The 20,919-nt window shown below is 38.4% G+C and overlaps 1 protein-coding gene across 1 annotated transcript in view; it reads right to left on the bottom strand.

The window, feature by feature from the left end:
• The window catches only part of ena (enabled), a 393,478-nt gene that overhangs the window by 82,041 nt on the left and 290,518 nt on the right, over positions 1-20,919 (bottom strand). The window contains exon 8 of the mRNA XM_067151741.2: positions 6,944-7,308. Within this exon, the coding sequence (XP_067007842.2) occupies positions 6,944-7,308 (365 nt within the window). The remainder of the gene's footprint in view (positions 1-6,943; positions 7,309-20,919) is intronic.

Genomic DNA, 20,919 nt, shown 5'->3' with positions numbered 1-20,919 from the left:
ATACATACAAGTAATAATAATAATAATAACAACAACAACAATTCAAGTTCGATATCTGCATTAGTTACCCATGGGGGAGAGAATACTATTTTCAAGTTATACCCGTTTATCACACTTGCATCAATTTTTAAAGTCCACCACTTGATTGTTTTGTGTAATGTAATTTACTTCAGGAACCTACATTGAAGTTTGTTTTTGATTTTGAAGTAAAGGAACTTGGTGCCTTCAACACTTTATTGCATTTGATATGTCTTAATGACATATGAATAATAGTACAGTAAAGGTTTCCACCTATGCAATACTAATACGTATTTGCAATATTTTAAATTACATGGAACTAGTTTCGACCCACCTAGGGGTCATCATCAGCCATATTAAAGCATAAACAACTCTTGTCGAATCCTAAAACATGTTATTTTAATGGTAAGAATCTTATGGATTTATAATTTATAAAGTGAAGTGTGGTAATGAAATGAGAAATGTTAGTATGGTACCCAAAACAATTGTACTGTCACTCCATAATCTGATCTGATCAATTTTTTTTCTTTCAAAGCACTCACTGTTGTTTTGACAAATTGTGCAAGAAGAAGAGCTGCCTCCAATTCGAGTCTTGGCAACAAAATGGTTTTTACAGGAGTTACTTTCGTCTTTGCACAAAGTAAATTGGAAATGTAGAGACCACTTTGCGTTTGACAAACTACATAAATGCATGCTTCAAAAGCCTTCTGTGAAGCATCACTAAATCCAAACAAATCAAAAGAGCCAGAGCAATTCCCAGGATTTATGTTCCTCATAATTCTGATCTTGTTCAGTCTTTCTAATGACGTATAGTACTCATTGCAAATCTGAAGGTGCTCTTGGGACAATGGCTGATCACACTCAAATCCATCTACCCATAAGTGTTGCATCAACAACTTCCCTTTGATCAATACTGGACCCACGAGTCCTAGTGTATCAAAAATCTGTGCGATCTTGGAGGCGACTTCTCTTTTGGATCTTGGTGACTGCTTTGCCAGCTCAACTCGAAACTGAATGCAATCTTGTGCTGAGTCCCAGAGTCTTACTAGCTTCACCTTTGTCTAAAACCAGTAAAGTCCCTTTGTCACTTTTGCTCTCCAAATCCTGCAAGATCTCTTTGCTGTTGGACCTCCATTTCCTCAAATGCATTCCACCACTCTTGAGTATATTTTGTATTTGCCACTGTAGCCCAATCACGTCTTCTAGAATGTCTCGTTCACTTAAGCAGTCATCCATATAAAAATCATTGCAAATAGCCCTTGCTGCTGCTGGAAATTCATTTTCATGAAGAGTAGCCAATTCATTTAGGCATCTCATAGCATGGTAAGGTGCTGATGCTGTTCCATATGTTACTGTATTCAACTGATAGATCCTAACAGGGGCTGAAGATTCCTTTTTCCACAAAATCTGCTGTAATGCTCTATCTTCAGGATGGATTAGGATTTGCCGAAACATCTTTTCCACATCTGCCGTCATGATGTACTTATGGCTGCGAAATCTAAGTAGTGTGAAAAAGATCTCGCTGTAAATTAGGTCCTGTCATGAGCTTGTCATTGAGTGATGTCCCGAGTGATGTTTTTGCCGAGGCATCAAATACCACTCTGACTTTTGTGGTGTCTCTATCTGGACGTACCACTGGTTGATGGGGTATGAAGTATGAATTTGGTACATCTTAATTTTGGTTTGTTTCAATCAAGCTCATATGCCCTAGTTTTTGATATTCATCCATGAAATCTGCATAAGCTGTCTTGAGTTTGGAGTGTGTGCTTGACTAATGATTCTAGTCTGTTTAGTGCGTGTATTCTTGATTCTCTGAGGATGACATCTGGCTTGATAGGGAGCCTTACGATGAATCTACCCATTGTATCTCTCGAAACGGTGGCCGTGAACTGTCTTTCACATATTCTTTCTTCTGATGTGTAATGTTGAATCTCTGGAATTGCTTCTTGTTTCCAAAATTTTTCCATCTGATCTGATAATTGTTGAATGCTAATTTTTATGCACATTGTTGTTGATCCTTGTTTGTTCTCAGAAACTTCACCGCCTATAATCCAGCCTAATCGGGTGTTTCGCAGAGCTGGTTGTCCTTCAGCTTCATTCTTGGGTGGACCTATGACTATTTTCCAATAAAGTCCTGCGCCAATTAACATGTCTATGTCTCCAGGCTTGTTGAATGTGGGATCCGCCAAGAGAATGTCTTTTGGAATAATAACCATGTCCTTCTTGATCTCCAACTGTGGCAATTGTCCTGTTATAGTTGGTAAAACTAGAAATTCTGCTTCCACCTCAAATCCGTCATTCCTTGAAGCAAAATGTACTCTCGTAATCCTTTTTGTTTCCACCTTGGAACAATCTGCTCCAATGATCTGTGTGTTTGTCTTGACATTTGGTAAACCAAGCTTCTTTTACAGACCTTCTTCTATTAGATTCGAATGAGATCCCGGATCCAATAAGGCTCGGTATGTCATTCTTCTTCCGTGAACATCTTTCACATCAATTAAAGCTGTTGACAAAAGTATTTGTGATGTTATTCTTTTCACCAAGCTCACACCGAGTGAAGCAGGTGTATGCTGAGATTCGACACACAGGTTTATGGGCACTTGATTTTCTTTAACATTTTGTTTCTGTTCGTCATCTTCCTCAGTATGTAAAAGTGTGTTGTGAAGAAGTCCACATTTCTTGCATTTTCATCCTCCGCAATTTCTTGCAATATGTCCTGGTTTCAAGCAGTTATGACACTGTCCTTTTTCTCGGAGCAGTTTTCTTCTGTGTTCAACTGATCGCTTAATTAATTCTTCACATGTAAAAATGGGGTGACTTCCACCACACAGATTACAGCTTGCCTGAGTCGTAGTCATAACAACTTTCTTGCTAGGTTGTTTGTCCTTCGGATTTGCCTTCGTGTTCAATGCCTTGGTTTTGTTGTGATTTAACAGCATAAATGATTGGGAACGTTCAGTTAAAAATGTCAAGAAATCATCCAATGTTGGCATCTTCTTTGGAGTGTTGCCTTTCATCCTTTCCTGCCAGTCTCTTTGTTCAATGAAATCCAGCTGCTTCTTTGCTAGATGAATAATCAATGTATCCCAATATTGTACTGGTTGCTTCATTGCTTTTAATGAAGCCATGTGAGTTTGAATATGAAACTGTAAATGCCAGAGTGATTCAGATTTGTTCTGTTTAAAAACTGTAGGAAACTTGAAAAGTTGATCTAGATGTGTCTCAATTATCATAATTTGATTAATGTATCTACAAGCAAGTTCCAAGCACTTGTGTAGTTTTCTTCTGAAATGGTAAAACCTTGAATGACTCTGCGTGCCTCGCCCTGCAGAAAACTGATCAGATACTGATATTTTTGGATATTTGTTAGTTGAGTATCATTATGAACTGTTGACTCAAAACTGTTTTTAAAAAGCAACCATTCTGTGAATTCACCGTTGAATTCCAGTAATTTAATTTCTGGTAATTTCTGTATTCTTCTGTTATGATTTTGTGGAACTTCCTGTTGATGAATGGCGTTGTTTACTGCCGTGTTCATTTGAGCTAGCAAATTATTGTGAACATCCTCTGCTTCATCTATTATCGTTTGCAGTTGTGTAACTGCGCTGAAATAAATAGATTCAAATAGCTCTCGCTCCCCCTCACATTCCTCTTCAAACTGTAGTGCAGCTATTTCATCAGTGATCTCTGTTTCCTCTATTTTAATTTGTACTTCTTCAAAAGAATTCCATAGCTCTTCCCATTTTTTAATTCTAACCTTCGCCTCTGATTTTGACATGTCAGCTGTAATCGACTTTATTATTCTTGTTAACGTGCCTTTTATTCGACCACGCGATTGTTTCAATTTCGTTAGTTGCGACATATTTAAATTAAGGTTATGCTGTGAAAGTTCGAAGGGATTGCGTGAAGGTTATGTACAAATTCAAAGGAATTAATGCTGAATTGAGGTTATACGACAAAGGAAACTGGATCTTATATTTATGACAACAGGAGGATCGATCGTGAAGGTTATGTATAAATTCAAAGGAATTATAATGCTGAACTGAGGTTATATAACAAAGGAAACTGGATCTTATATTTATGACAACAGGAGGATCGATAGACTTCAATTATTATTTTTTTATTATTATGTTGATCAGTGCTTGTTTATGTTACGAAAACATGCGCTAAGGGAAGAGAAAGAGGCTAGAATCAAAGAGTACCATATGTATAGCAAGGATAATGTATATGTCAAAGAGACTCACGCTCTCATGGAGATTCTTTCATTGAGCGGTGAGAAGAATGTAAAACTTGAAATCTTGTCTTTTCTCTTTGTATGTACGTAACATCAAATCGTACTTGCCTGATTACTGATTTATGCTGCACTCCGTTTAAGTTGTTGGCCTCAGCGGTCTGATTTTTGTTATGAACGAGAATGCAATATCCGTGAATGATTCCACAAATTCGAGATGTGTTGTATTTTTACTCCACTGCTTAACCTCAATTGCGACGCATTGTTTTCACTTCTGCATTTCACTTTTCATGATCTTGCTCGTATTGAACATCTCAGGTTATTGAGAGCCGTGTTGTTGGGTGCCAATGTTTGTTTTTGATTTTGAAGTAAAGGAACTTTGTGCCTTCAATACTTTATTGCATTTGATATGTCTTAATGATGCGATATCACAACTTGATGACGGACATGACTGTTGCATGCGTAACCATTTTCAACAATACAAAATCATCCGACCAATCGGAAATAGGCTTGGAAGGGCCAACTTCAATTAATGAAATACATTTACAAAAATTAAAAGCCTCTTCATAACAGGATGTGTTGATTAAAGTGTAAAATACTGTTTCCTTATTTTTCCCATCGAGGCTTTGAGTGAATGAGAGTTGCATGAATACCACATGCTTTCTTGGTGAGCCTTGGAAAATATGACATGTTTTTGTTTCTTTGAATGTGTATATTTGCCATTTTTGTGATTTTATTGTGTGTGATTCCAACCCACAGTGTTCTGTTGTGCTCACGAGGTCGCTCATGATTTGAGGTATATATATTTTAGTAGGATGTTTTACTACTCGGGGTGTTAAATATTGTACAGTTAGGTTAGTTTTCGTTTCCCCCTATTTTCTTAAAGTTGAGGATCCCCACTGCTATGTCAAGTGTGCAGGAAAGGGAAATATACTCATCTACGGTTGAAGGTGTTAACCAAAGTAAAGCCAGGAGCGTGGTGCAAACACGCAAGCCCAAGGTGTAAAATTAATGAAATTTCAAGATTTGATGTGGAATGTTAAGTATGTGTGTCGGCATATACTGTATATTTGTAATATATTTTTGATTCTCAAGATGGACTTTATCAAGCTGAAAGAAAAAATTGGACTCGTGTAAAAATTTGGATCATTTGATACTTTTTGCTATTTTTTAAAAAAGAAATCTTGTTTATTTTAATAAACATATTTTCCTCCAAAACTGACATCATGCTTCGCCTTGCTTTATTTGACTTCACTGTGTCCATATTAGTTATATGTTCCCCATCTAAATCCAGGGTGTATATATTTTTAGGGCATTTTTTAATCATAGTTCGAACTGAGCACCCCTGGGAGCGGCTGACTAGCCTGGGACAAATTACCTTGATGGTAGAAATGGGGACAGCGTACTGGTAATTAATGTTTGAAGCCAGTCCCGTGGTCTAACTTGCCTGCCTCTCACCCAGTGGGCCTGGGTTCGATTTCTGGCCAAGTCAGGCATTTTTTTTTTCTGTATATGAGGGCTGGTTCCACGTCCACTCAACCTAAGTGATTATCTTTAATTGAGCAGGTGTCTAAAGGTGAGATGGTGATCCCGACCTAGAGAGCCAGGAATAATGGCCGAGAGGATTCGTCATACTGACTGCATCACCTTGTAATCTAAAGGCTTTCGGGCTTAGCAGCGGGCACTTGGCAGGCAAACGTCCATTAGAGGTGTAGTTAATTTGGTTTAGGAGTGTTTGTAACATTATAATTATACATATTTCATTTTGAGATATTAAGTCACATTGCTGATGGTTTTCATTCATTCCCAGATTTTCCGTTTTCCGGTGTTGTACTTCTCTCTCTCTCTCTCTTTTTTTTTTTTTCCGTGGTGCCTCCATAAACGGAGAATAAAGGTTCCACTGTATATGATTATTACAGAAATTCCTCCAGTTTTCGACTACACAGATTTTGAGGTTAGACGTATTCACAACACGTATTTGAGGTTATACAAATGTACAATACATATTTACAGGGTATAGTCGTACTCAGCATTTAATAAAAGATAATTAAAATATATTACAACATAATAATAGAAGGTTTTTACAAGAGTTAGGTTGTAATTAGGGTGGCGTGCATACGACAGTGGTTAACATATGAAGAATAAGGTTAGGTGAGATACACTGAAAATACTGAGCATTTATTGATTTGAAACATTATAATGAACCTAAATTATCCTTCTTTAGTGCAGGTTCCACTTTCTTTCACTTAGCTCTCCACTTTGCATGATTGCGTGCGTCATTTGGGGAGACATTTATAGTCATGTCTTCTCGCAGTGCATCAAGCAATCAATTCTTGGGTCTTTATTGTGTTTGGTGTCCCGGGAGGCTCAGATCCAGTGCTGTATTCATAACTGAATTGTCATTACTGCACAAGAAGTGCCCATACCATCAAAGTCGAGCCTCGAGCATTTTATCAGCAATCAACATTACCCAAAGGTCTTCTCAAGATCCTGATTGGGGACATGATCGAAACAATTGAGGCCCAGTTTCTTTAATTGTATAATAAAAATGGAGTAAATACTTAGTGGTATAAAACTGCCACTGCTGAGTTATAAAAGTTATTCCCAACTCAGTATTCTATTAATCACGCAATAGACATCAGAGAAAAAGTTGAACAGGAAAAGAAAATACGTTTCTCTCCTGTAATATCATACCTTACTTGAACGACGCAGCTTGGCACTCTGAAGCTGAGCTGCAAGGGAGGTTGTTTGATCCTGACCATCAGAGCTGGAGGACCGAGGCATGTTGGGGGCAGGAGGAGGAGGTGGGGGAGGTGGAGCTCCAAAAGGAGGAGGTGGAGGTCCTTGAGGTTGTGGAGGTGGGCCCAGCCAAGGTGGGCATGGAGGAGCTGGAGGAGCTGGTGGGGCTGGAGGTGGACCTGACTGAGGAGAAGATGTGGTGGGGGCAAGTGCCATAGGAGGGGGCTGAGGTGCCGGAGGAGCAGATGATGTCCGATGATGGCCTGGGGGAGCTGGTGGAGCAGGAGCACCTGGTGATGAACTGCCGGGACTGCTCAGAACTGGAACACGTTATCATCATGGTGACATTAAAAGAACGATAACAGAACTTGTCCATACACACATGCACGCACTCTTTCTCTCTCCCCCCCTCCCTCTCTCTCTCTCTCTCTCTTTCTCTCTCTCTCACTCACACTCTCTCTCTTTAAAGATTCTACTGTATATTAAAAGCCTGTTGTCAAAAATAAGCATAATACCTGTAATAATTTTGTGTGGCTATTTCCAGCTGGGTGCGGGCCTTGTAAGGCAGACCCTCTGATGAGGTTGGGCGGCATCTGCCATGTGTAGGTAACTGCGTGTTATTGTGGTGGAGGATAGTGTTGTGTGTGGTGTGTGAGTTGCAGCGATGTTGGGACAGCACAAACACCCAGTCCTGAGCCATGGGAATTAACCATTTAAGATTAAAATCTCCGACCTGGCTGGGGAATTGAACCCGGGACCCTCTGGACCAAAGGCCAGCACACTAACCATTTAGCCATGGAGCTGGACATTAATCCTGTAAAAGGCGTTCTTCATAAAAATTTAAAATTTGAGATATCTTGGGCTTTTAAGTTAAGAGGTTAATGCAGTTTTAAGTCAAGTTGAGTTATGGATGGCAAATTGTCCTCCAGAACATTACTAAATGCAGCAACTGTCTATATCAAAAAACATTTTTTCCCATTCAAGAAGTCAGTGAAATGCATGTTCTGTTGCAACACCTACTTAATGCACAGAGGCAGATTGAAAACTCTGGATCAAAATTAACCTTTCAAAACCAGTAGGAAAGCAGAGCAGGAAGAGAGAAAAAAAGCACTTTTCCCTTTGTGAAAATCAAATTATCATAAATATGTCTCCCAGTCATGGCCATCCATCTACGGCTGCTAATTTCAGATGGCAACCAGCCATAAGACATAGCTTGCATGGTTGCTAGGTAACACTGTACAACTTTCCGGATTAGCCCCTGCCATTGGACATACTTACAGCAACTGGAACAGATCGAGAGATGAGGAAGGAATGGTTTCCTTGTGAAAGGAGGACAGCGAACAATGAAGTAATGAAAAGTTCGTTTTGCATTTCCAGATATCAAAAAACAAAACAAATATTCTTCACACAAGAAAGGGGATCTATTCTTGTCGGGGTAGAAAGTAAGGAAGTAAACATGCCCCCCAAAATTTGAAAGTATGAAAGGACATATACAGCTCTATTACATAAGAGAACCCCTGCTAGAATTTGTATTTCAGAAGCAAGTCTAGGCTGTGAAGCTGTTGTTGGGCAAACGCTTGGGGGATTCATGAAGGGAAAATCTTGATCAATCAATCACTACTGATCTGCATTTGATTTGAAGTATTACCATCAAGTTGTGTAGCTGGAATGACAGTGTCTTCAGAGGATGAACTTCTTGATCCTGCTTATGAACCATTTTCAGGGTAGCACTCACAAGGGGAGGTCACGATGTCCGCATCACCGATTTTGTTCAAACTTTGTAGGTTGTTACATCACAAAAACATGCTGGCAAAGTAGTAGCACGCAACTCTAAAAAAATTTCGAAAAAAGATTTTTTAAATGTAAAAAAGTTACGAGAGGTTTAGCACGCCAGGTACCATCAAGCAAGGGACTGTGGCGCAGTGGTCGAGTGCTTAAGGTTCTCCGCTTCAGTTATGAAGGTGGCGAGTTCGAGTCACGCTCGTATCAACATGCTTTTTTTTTCTTCTGACATTTCCTGATACCCTTTTTTCTCATGTTGCAAATGAGAGCAGCAATTAGTCACTGCATGACTGCGTTGTGTCGTGCAACGGTTGTGTATGATTTAACCAGACATGCTCATCGTAAGTTTGATCGGCATGGAGATCTCACATCTTGAATTATGTTTAGCATGCCAGGTACCAACAAACGAGAGACGGTGGTCGAGTGGTTAAGGTTTTCCACTTCAGTTATGAAGATGGCGAGTTTGAGTCCTGCTGCTACCAGATTTCACCCCCCTCCCCTTTTTCTCTTCACCCTTTCTGAGTTTTACAGTGCTCCGCCATATTATTTTTATTATTGCAAGCCACAATTGAACAAATTATTATTTTTTAAATCTGTCGTATAATTTCTTTTTGAGGGGAGGGGGCGCATAATAATTGAAGTCACAATACAAGTGTTAGTTTTACACTTTTCCTTTATATCTTGGACCGAAAAGGCAATTGTCAAGTTTTCAAAATATATAAATTAACGCTAGCCTAGCTCACATTGCTACTATCAAAATCATTTTTGAACAACATAAATTGTTCACTGTTAAAACTAGACAGTAACTTTCATTTACAAGTGCTTTTTAAGAGTCTGTGCATGATCCAGGGTGAAACTTGTGGCATCTCGCACAAATGATAAATGCAGAATTTTTACAACTGCATGGATTCTTCAAAAGATCTTGTGGGAAACATACTTGGTTAACATTAGGAAAATTTCTCGTGTATCGGTCAATTTCGCGGCATACCATGGGTATAACAACCTGTTTCTAAAAATGGGAGTAGAAAGCTGATGATGGACTACGGAGTAAATTCTTATACAATCTTTGCGGGAGTTAATCTTGCGTTTTTTTGCAATGAAACAAGATGCATTTTGGATACAAGATGCATGCTTAACATGTCTATAAATATAGATAACACAGGGTTGAACTAACAGAGTGCACTTGGGAGGGGATAATATTTAGAGTGCAGGTTGGTGACCCTTCAGCATCTTGAAATATCTTGTCATAAATAGTGGGATTGGTTTGTCCTTCCCATGAGTCCACAAACAAAAGAAATCACTTTTCTCCAATACATCGCTTCAACATTTTAAGGTTCTCTTTGTACAAGTGTGTCAACAGCTTTCCCGATTTTGAGCAGAAAATTACTACATTAGGGTATTTTTTTGAGAAACTCAACAATTGATTTTTAACTACGGGTATGAAAGAGCCTTTGGCTCTTGCAAACAAACAAAAACTAGAAGGAACAACTCTCCTGACATTGCGAGAATGTACTGGGCCTTGTACGAATGAGTGACTTTGTTCATGTTTTTTTTGGTTGACAAACACAGCCTTTGAACCTTAGATATCCAATGTTCTGTCAATTGTAGACTGATATTGACAGCCTGAAATAGAAAAAAGTAAATATAATTTTCCATTTGCTATATTGTACGGTTAAAGTGGACTTGTGTATTCATATATAAAAGTTACCTGTTTGATCGTTATTTATGACGTGTGTACTGTCAAAACTTGGGATCAGTGCATGAGCCTGCATCCAAAAGTTTGCTGCAGAAGCCAAAACATCTTCCATCTTCAAGGAGTCATTTCTGGAAGTGTATCTGGTAAATTTTCTTTGGCAGATTTTGTATCTTTTTTAAAAATTTCTTTACCTATGAATTTGAAGCCCTGAATTCAAATCCTTCAAACTGGGCCACCGCAGCAAGTGCCCACTCTTGCAACTTACACATCGTGACTCGTTGTTTGCTCTCACATGCCTCTTTAAAGCGATTGTAAGTCCACTCGTTGATGGTTTTAAATTTGCTCCTCAATGTTCCGCCCTTTTTGACATCTTCCCGTTTAGCCAAATCCCATATTAGATTCAGCTGCGAGCAGCCTCTTCTGTGTAATGTCTGCAAACTCCATTTAGGGTGTGTTCTAGCCATGTTTACAACATTTAACTTGTAATCTACAGGAATATATTCCAAAAGTTTCCCTTTTTTTTTCCTCGGGCTCGTAGTACTTGTCTCTAGAATTACTCTTTTCTTCAAAAGCACCTTGGTCGTCACTACCATCGCAGGTGAATACTTCTTCATCTAATACAAATTTATTTTCTTCTATTATTGTCAAAATAGATTTTAAAATTTTCTTTCCCATTAATTCGGCCTCTTCTGTAATCTCTACAGAGTCGCTGGGATCCAGAAAGCGATTTATATAAATAAGGTGCTCGACGCAAGCCATGGCCCCTTTCAACTGTTTATTTGTTGCTTGCTCTCCCGGGAACTCATCTGCACTTTACGTAACTTCACATTCAAAAACACTTTTGTTCAAACATACTTCAACATGCGAGATCTCCATGCCGATCGAATTTACGATGAGCATGTCTGGTTACATCGCACACAACCGTTACACGACACAACGTGGTCAGACAATGAATAACTGCTGCTCTCATTTGCAACATGAGGAAAAGGGGGATCAGGAAATGTCAGAAGAAAAAAGAGCGTGTAGACAGACTCAAACTCGCCACCTTCATAAGTGAAGCAGAGAACATTAAACACTTGACCACCACACCACAGTCTCTCGCTTGATGGTACCTGGCATGCTACACCTTTCGTAACTTTCTTCAACATTTTCAAAATTGCTTTTTCGAAAATTTTTGAGAGTTGAGCGCTACTACTTTGCCAGTGTGTTTTTTATATGTAGTACTACCAACCTACAAAGTTTGAACAAAATCGATGATGCAGACATTGTGATCTCCCCTCGTCAGATTTTATAAGAAGACAGTGGTGTTACACAGATGATCTATGTGTACAATACCACCTAAAATGTAAAGAATAGTTGGTATTTTGTGTTCAAAATGAAATTTGCGATATGCACTCATGTTACCAAGAGCGCCTACCTTCACCGCTTTCAGAAGAATAAATAAATAAATAAATAAATAAATAAATAAATAAATAAATAAATAAATAAATAAATAAATAAATAAATAAATAAATAAATAAATAAATAAATAAATAAATTTTTTTTTTGCTAGGGGCTTTACGTCGCGCCGACACAGATAGGTCTAATGGCAACGATGGGATAGGAAAGGCCTAGGAGTTGGAAGGAAGCGGCCGTGGCCTTAATTAAGGTACAGCCCCAGCATTTGCCTGGTGTGAAAATGGGAAACCATGGAAAACCATTTTCAGGGCTGCCGATAGTGGGATTCGAACCTACTATCTCCCGGATGCAAGCTCACAGCCACGCGCCTCTACGCGCACGGCCAACTCGCCCGGTAATAATTAATTAAATAAATAAATAAATAAATAAATAAATAAATAAATAAATAAATATTGTTATAGAAACTCCCCTGCAAATCTGCTGAACACAATAACTAAGTATTCCCTAGCTATGAAATGGATGGAAAGACTGAACAATGATTTGTCTTCTATTCCTCATGGGTAAAAAGATATGTAATTATCTCAGATTTCTCAGAATCTCAAATTGTGCATTAAGTGGATATTTTCTGGACAATCTCGACTGTTTCAGGGAAAACAATATATATACAATTCTCCACCTTATCAATACGAGTTTATTTTACATTACAAATATTCAAGACTAGTTTCGACCCCTATGGGGTCATCCTCAGTTGACAATTGTAAATTGTTCATAAAAACATCACATAGTAAAAGTTAGACTAGTTTAGGCTGATCATTAATATTTGGTGTGTCTAGTACATGACTAGTGTGCATTGTTCATAAAGACACATATTACCTTACTGTTACTACTATTCGATTTTAAGTTATATAGTATGGAACACAGATATGTTTGTGTAACTTAACAGTGATAAGTTCAAATATTTACAGAATTGGCTGTTGATTAGTCACATGATATAATAGAACACAGGCTTGAACATTTTTGATTTAAGTATAAGTGCAACATCTTGCTTTTGTACATACTAGAGGCTAAATTCATTTTGTAAAGTCATTACATTCTGATTGAAACTTAGTGTGAGGTTAAAATTGAATAAAAATATATGCTAATGTGGACATTAAAATATTGTTAAAATGGGCATATAATCAAAAACAGTGGTATGTATGCCACACATGTCTAGTATAAAAACTCATTACACTGGTGCTGTTAGTGTGCAGTACAGCATATACACTGATTTGGAATAAATGGATTTGTATATATATCGTTCCAACAAAGTGGATCCATAAAAATATGAGATGTATAAGTAATTAGTATTATAATGATCCACTGCAAATTAGGTAATGCTGTTGTTTATCTGAAGATCTATTGGCAGCTACAGATGTTAAGGTTATTAAAAATGTTAATGGAGGATGTTTTCTTCCGTAGACGCGATGTTTAAGATTGGTGGCATTAGTCAAATATGATGAAAGTTATGCGTCTTGGTGCGTTCTGGAAGCTGGTATGTTATGAGAAACCAAGGTGAAGTGTGTAAAGTGCTGAAGCCGTGCGTTCTTAGTAGCTGCCTGTTGGGATCTGGTGCGCGTAGCTCTGAGATTGTGTGTTTCAGGGAAACAAGATGATAGGCATCTTTAATATGACAGTAAATCTACTGACACAAATCTCTTGTATTTAAGCCCTCTTAAATGCTAACTGAAGCTCCAAGAACTCAAAAGTTAGAGCAGTTAACAACATTCTGCTTTATTTCAAGGTCTGCATGCATACAGTATTATGATACATATTTCATTCTCTCTACAGAATGACAAATAAATAAGTACTTGCATGAGTAAGTTATAAGAGGACAATGCTCACAGCAGTTTCAAAAAGACGAAATTGGATGGCTGGTCATCTACTGCAACATTCAAACTGATTCACCATGTTATTTGAGGGAAGGAACAAAGGGCATAATCTGAGGGGCAGGTGAGATTAGATCATGGCTGGAAAAGGATACAAAGATGTAACGAGACTTGCTTCTGAACAGAAGAATTTGCAGGGCTACCAACCTACGAGCTGAGATGACATTATTTCATTAGTAGTTCTAACTCAAAGCAATCTCACCATTAAAATTAGTGACCTGAAGGAATTAATTTACCAAGCAACAAGATTTATTCCAATACCAAGAAGGAAAATAATATTGTGTAATCCATTTACATGCTAGTTCTGGAAGAGACAGTTCAAAGGTGGTGATGACTGCTGTGTAAATGACAAAAAGCAGCTCTTTACCACCAAAAATCCTTAACATTACAACAACCAAATGCAAACCTACAATTTCTGTACAACATAATTCCATCTATCCAGAATGTATCAGCCACCTGCCTTTTCTTTCCCCTCTGATAGTAGCTCTCAAACTTTTATGACACAGAGGCCTTTCCTTGTTTCAGTGAATATGTAAAAGTTTGGCACAGTTTTCTGAGGTCTGATCGGTCGCAAAATTAAAACCAAAGTGAAAATAAAAAATTCTAGACATAGATATTTGTCGTAGTGTGGTAACAACTTTCCAATACACTCGTCATAGAAGGCAGCCACCTATGCTTTCAGCCACTTCTCTACGCTGGTCTGCAGCTCGTTATCTGTGCCAAAATGCTGTCCTCCTTGCCAGCATTTCATGTGAGGAAGTAGATTAAAATCAGAGAGAACTAAGTCCAGGCTGTATGGTGGGTAATCAAACACTTCCCATAAAAAACGCTGCCGGAACGTCTTTGTTGCAGCTGCAGTGTGTGGCCGAGCGTTGTCTTGAAGAAGGATAATGCCTGATGACAATATTCCTCTTCACTTGTTCTGAATTGCCCTTCGTAGACGTTGAAGAGTCAAGCTATATGAGGTTGCAGTGATAGTCATGCCACGTTCCATGAATTCCACCAACAAAATTTCTTTTTGGTTCCAGAACTCAGTAGCTGTACACTTTCTGATGGAGAAAGTTTGGTTTACTTGGGGAATGAGAATGCATCCACTATTTAGATTGCTCTTTTGTTTCTTCATTTTCAAAATGGAACCATGTCTTATCCCCTGTAACAATTTTGTTCAAAAAGTCTTCTCCTTCAGCATGGTAGCACTGGAGAAACATGTTTTGTGTTTTGTGGTGGTCAGGCATGACCTTGGGAACCCATCTCGCACAGAGTTTGTGGTAGTGAAGTCTCTCACTCACAATGGCATAGAGAGCTGACCTTGAAATCCCGGGAAACAAATCGCTCAACACAGAAATTGTAAACAGACAATTTTCTCGAAAGGCCTGATCCACTCGCTGAACAACATCATCAGTTGATACTCGCTTCCTTCACAGACTGCCTGCCCTGCACCATTGCCGCACTTTGCTGTCACTCATGTAAGTTTCATCGTACACATTATTCATCCGTTGATGAATTCCAGCTGCATTTCATCCCTTGGCATGAAGAACAATAGCACGCACTTCACACTTGGCGGAGATTCTATTGTTCTAGGCATGTTTGCATGCTCACTGTGCGCCCAGAACAGACGAGTGTGACGTGACATGGTCAACGGGTATACTAGAGACACTGCACAACACATCTGCGCAACGCGTCATTGGATTCTGACTGTGCTTTTAATTTCACAACCGATCGGACCTTGAAAAAAAAAAATATAGCCCTCGTATATAAAAGCCAAATACCACTCACTGATCACCAGATCCAAAAGACCTAGAAAACTGAAATTAGGAACATAGGTTCATCTTCTACCCTGGAGGTGCACTCGTCGGCCAATAATCGTATCCCAGTTTTCGTTTCTCACCTGCAGTTCCGTAATCCTTAGTCCACACGATGAAGGTGGCGCTGATGGCTTATCAGACCAATTCTTACATAAAACATGCGGCCACACAAGTTTCATCCCATGGAAGATGGGGGACGTTGCAGTGTTTGACATAGCTTCTTTCTCTGGATAGTTTCCTCTTCCTGTCTTCGACGTTACTGCTCAAAATGTGCAACTGCAGTTGAGATGGTAGCACGCCAGCAAGGTGATCAAATGCGAGAGTATGCCAAGTATTTGGATTTATATCTACTCTTCACATGGTCTACTTAAGTTGGTCTTTACACTGCTTCAGAGGAGCACCACGAATCCTCTTGCTAGTGCTGAGTTCACCATAAAGGATTGCCGAGGGCGTCTGGTGTCACTCATACGATGGATATTACCTGCCCGTCTAAGTCGATGACCAACGATGGTGGCTTCGATACCGTTTAGCTTTGCTTTGCAAGTTACAAGTCTCATTATAAAGCCGTATTGGAATTCAGAATAAGAAGTTGTTACAATAATAAAAACCTTCTTTCCAGTACATAATAATCCCTTATATTTAGGATAAAACCATTAACAGATATTAAAATTAGAACAAGTTTCGCTCATGCTTTGTGAGCATCATCAGCCAGAATAACCTAATTCAAGGTAGGTCAGGACCCTGATCCCAATACATATAATGTAAAAACGTATAATAATACAACGATAAAACTAACTACAATTTAAAAATGATCAGTAAGAATATAATATGTCTTAAAACATTTAGTGACCATTAAAATAGCTTGAAGTGTGGGTGAATTCTACGAAATGTTAATGATAGTTGTTGTGGATGATTATTCCTACGGAACGATGAGCATAATCCTCGTACGATGGCATTAAACTGTTTATAGTTGTGAACACTTCTATATATATATATAAAATAAGAGTTTTGGCTGTACATTGCTCAAAATTCAAAAAGAATGGCATTTCTGTATCGATCATGACCATAGTAACAAGGAAATACACTTTTTACTTTTCCGTAACTTCTGTCTGTCTGTCTGTCTGTCTGTATGTACACACATCACGAGAAAACGGCTGAAGAGAAATTTAATGAAAATATGTATGTAAAGTGCGGGAATAAGTCGCTACAATCTAGGCCATAAATAATCTTATTCACACTGAGAAAAATGGTAGTTTAGGGGAAGGCATAAATTTAATTCTGAAATATTTATGTTATTTGTCCTAAATTAATGAAAATCGGTATGCAAAGTTGGGGAATAAGTCGCTACAATCTCAACTATAAATAATTTTATTCACGCTGAGAGAAATAGCAGTTTAGGGGATGGCCTAAAAGTGAATAATCAAATATTTGTGTTATTAGTGGTCCTATTGACAAATAGTATATACCTAAATTATATACCTATTATTACATTTCCGATCATTTATGTCTTATACACTTTTACTGTACCAGCTATGATAATGAAGATATTCATGAATTTGGGTTTTTGTTGATAAGTCCATTTCAACGCCGCCAAGAGAAAATGGGTTAACTGAATTTAATGAAAATCGGTATTTAAATTCGAGGAATAAGGAACTACAGTCTATGCTATAATACATTTTATAAGATGCCCTAATATTACAGAGTCGAAAGAAAACTGAATGTGAAGGCCTACAATACAGAAAGCTCATAACAATGATCAACATTACATTGACCATTGGTGGTTGTCATATGCTTTGTGTCTCCGTTGCCGCTTATCTCTGATAGATGGGATTACTGCTGTATACCGAGTTTTTAAAAAATTTGCTTTACGTTGCGCCCACACAGATAGGACTCACGACGACGATGGGATAGGAAACGGCTAGGAGTGTAAAGGAAGTGGCCCTGGCCTTAATTACGTTACAGCCCAAGCATTTGCCTGGTGTGAAAATGGGAGAAGATGGTAAACCATCTTCGGGGCTGTCGAGAGTGAGTTTCAAACCCACTACCTCCCGGATGCAAGCTAACAGCTGCGCGCCCCAAACCACATGACCAACTCGCCCGGTCGTACTGAAAATAACAGCCTGCCTGAATATTGGCGGGAAGTAGCTGGGGATTTAGATAACTTTCTTCTTTAGCATGCCATTCCTCTGGTTCATAAATTTTCTGATACTATTGATACGTAACAAACTGTTTCATCATAGCATTCAAGCTATTCAATCTCTGCTCTAAGGCACTGATTGGAATGAGCAGTGTGCATATTTAATGGAATAATGGCAGAGGATTGTTCACGGCTGTCTGCAGTCTGGACATTCTAGCACTGGAACTTTGGACTGTTAGATTGACACCGTAGTACTGTTCGCTAAAAGTGAGAAAATGTGCGGTTTTTCAGTTGATCCGAGTATTTTATATAACATTGCTTTCAATCGCTACATTTTACTGACAACTTCAGGTAGAAAAACCACAAATTCAGTCTTTCTGAGAATCCCGTTGTGAAGCACACACTGCAATTTTTCATATGTCGGACAGACCGGCCGCAGCTTTAGAATAAGGTATTTAGAACATTATAATGCCTTAAAACACAGAAAACATTCTGCCATGAGTATCCATACAAGGGAAACGGGGCATACTTTTAGTACGATCGTTCAGGATATGTAAATACTAAAATACGGAAACAAAAATAGTCTAATGACTGGGTACGAAAACGCTTACATTTCCTTGGACCATCATTTTAATAAAAATAGAAATTTAAATGATATCTCGGACATTAATAGTCCCGTACTTGAGCAAATACCCAATCTAATAGCTAATTCCGGTATCAATGCCAACAACTTCATGAAAATCTTCCACCACAAACATGCTTTTATTCCACCGGTAGCAACAGGAGCTACTCCTACTTCGCCTCCTCACACTGCATCCCCTCTCCCAGCTCACAACTCGCTCAGCGCCCCGCCCTCCTTTCCCCTTCCGTCATCTTCCCCACCTCTATGATCACATACGTACAACACATGGAGCAACAAGTTATTGACCATCAAACCTCCGTAAACAACTAAGGGACCATTCACTCTTCAACCAACACAAGGGTAAGCGCCTTTTTTTTTCTTTCAGTATTTCCCCATAGCAGGACATATTTTAAATCCCAGCAAATGACACTTACATATTCTCTTTTCTTTTTCAGGGCTCACCTATTTCATGTTTTTCACCTATGAGATCTTTTAGTCCACTGTTCGAAGATCATTGATAGTATATATTGAATAACAATACGATGAAATATAACACGAGGGAATCTCTTAAAACCGTTTCACGCTAACCTGGCAATGTTTTATCCATCTATACAATTCGTTTTTCAACCAACACATGTTGATTTTAAGACATCTGTAACAAGACAGCAGTCCACAATAGTTCATTTTATTGTGTAAAAGTGTTCACAATTATAAACAGTTTAATGCCATCGTACGAGGATTATGCTCATCGTTCCATATGAATGATCATCCACAACAACGTATCATTAACATTTCATATCATTCACCTACACTTCAAGCTATTTTAATGGTCACTAAATGTTTTAATAGACATACTATATTCTTACTAATCATTTTTAAATTGTTATAATTAGTTTCATCATTGTATTATTAGACGTTTTTACATTATATGTACTGGGATCAGGGCTCTGACCTACCTTGAATTAGGTTATTCTGGCTGATGGTACAAAGCATGAGCGAAACATGTCCTAATTTTAATATCTGTTAATGGTTTTATCCTAAATATAAAGGATTATTTTGTATTGGAAAGAAGGTTTTTATTATTGTAACAACTTCTTATTTAGCTTTTTTTTCTCGAGAAATGCTATATTAGCTACATAGTCATCCCATTTGATGTTAATGATGGATTTAAGTTTTTGTTGATGAAAGCATTCTAGTTTCTTGATGTCCCGGTGATATAGAGTCCAAATTTCACACCCGTAGAGCAACATAGAAATAACAACAGCTTGGTATACCATTATTTTCGTGTGGATACCTAGATCTTTGTTCTGGAATACATGATGTGAGATACGTCCAAAGGCCACATGGGCAACCTGTATTCTTTTTTCCACGTCCTTCTCAGAGGTACAGTGCGTTGAGAGAATACTTCCAAGGTAGGAGAAGTGCTCTACCCTTTCCAGAGCTGTGCCAGATATGGTGATATCAAAATCTGGAATGCGGGGGTTTTAAAAATTCAGCTTCTATCCTAGATTGATGTCCTTTGCCCAATAGCACAGGTTAATACTGTATAGGCAAAAATCAAATTTGTCGTACAAGGACAAGACAAAGCTTACATTACAGTATTTTTCAGGACGCAAGGAACAAAATCTCGGTAAGCCCCTTTGGGACTGAAACAATATTTTAAAGTCCTAAATCCAACCGTTTTTGAGAAATTGGCACTACACTGCCACCGCTCTTCAGTCTAGGTCTTTGAGAGCACATCATGACAAACTCGCGAATGAGGCGAGAATTACAACTTCTGCTTGGGCAGATTGTGTAGGATATGGAGGAAGAAGATATTGATCTGTAAGAGAAGATCACACATGGTGCTCACTGTCAGGTAGAGGCGGGAAACGATCGATAGTAATCACCATCGATATTATCCGATATTATGAGCTTATCTATGGATAGTTTAAAAATAATGTAACAGATCATAACACTAAGCCAGAAAAAGGGACGTTTAAGTAACACAATCTGCAAAAGAATCAGTAGAAAACACAACTATTACATGCCATGTTATTTTTTAAAATTAAAATGGAATCACTCATATTAAAAATAACTCTGGTTGAGAAATGACATATCTACAGGGTTTGGTTTTATGTTGCACCTTCTATCAGAAATGATCAGTCCAGCCTTGATAGACAGTCTTTCTGTGGGCATTGAAGTAACAGGTACGCAGAGATACGTTAACACACACCATCGAAGTGGAACAAACTCCTCATTGTTTAAATGCAATTATATGTATATTGGTCCTTATCCTAACTGTTGACTTAGGATTTTACACCTCACGTCAGGACTTGTGCCTGAAGTGATGCATACTGTGTGGGGACTTACTGCTTGAAGCTCTTGGTAGAAGAACATGTACCAGGGAGCTGTGGCTACATGAAAACCTTTGTTGAATCATTGGGATATATAAGATCTTCTTTTTTTTACTTCCAAGACATTTCCCATTTGTCGCATTCCTGAGTAACATACATATTTTTAGGGAGTAGTTTGTTTCCAAGCTACGAACTTTCCATCATTCTGTGATGAGGTAGCCTTTTTCTTT

Source organism: Anabrus simplex, chromosome 7, assembly GCF_040414725.1.
Source record: "Anabrus simplex isolate iqAnaSimp1 chromosome 7, ASM4041472v1, whole genome shotgun sequence".
NCBI classification, from domain to species: domain Eukaryota; kingdom Metazoa; phylum Arthropoda; class Insecta; order Orthoptera; family Tettigoniidae; genus Anabrus; species Anabrus simplex.
Note: the sequence above shows the minus strand (reverse complement) of the source record. Positions and strands in the feature narration are given on the sequence as shown.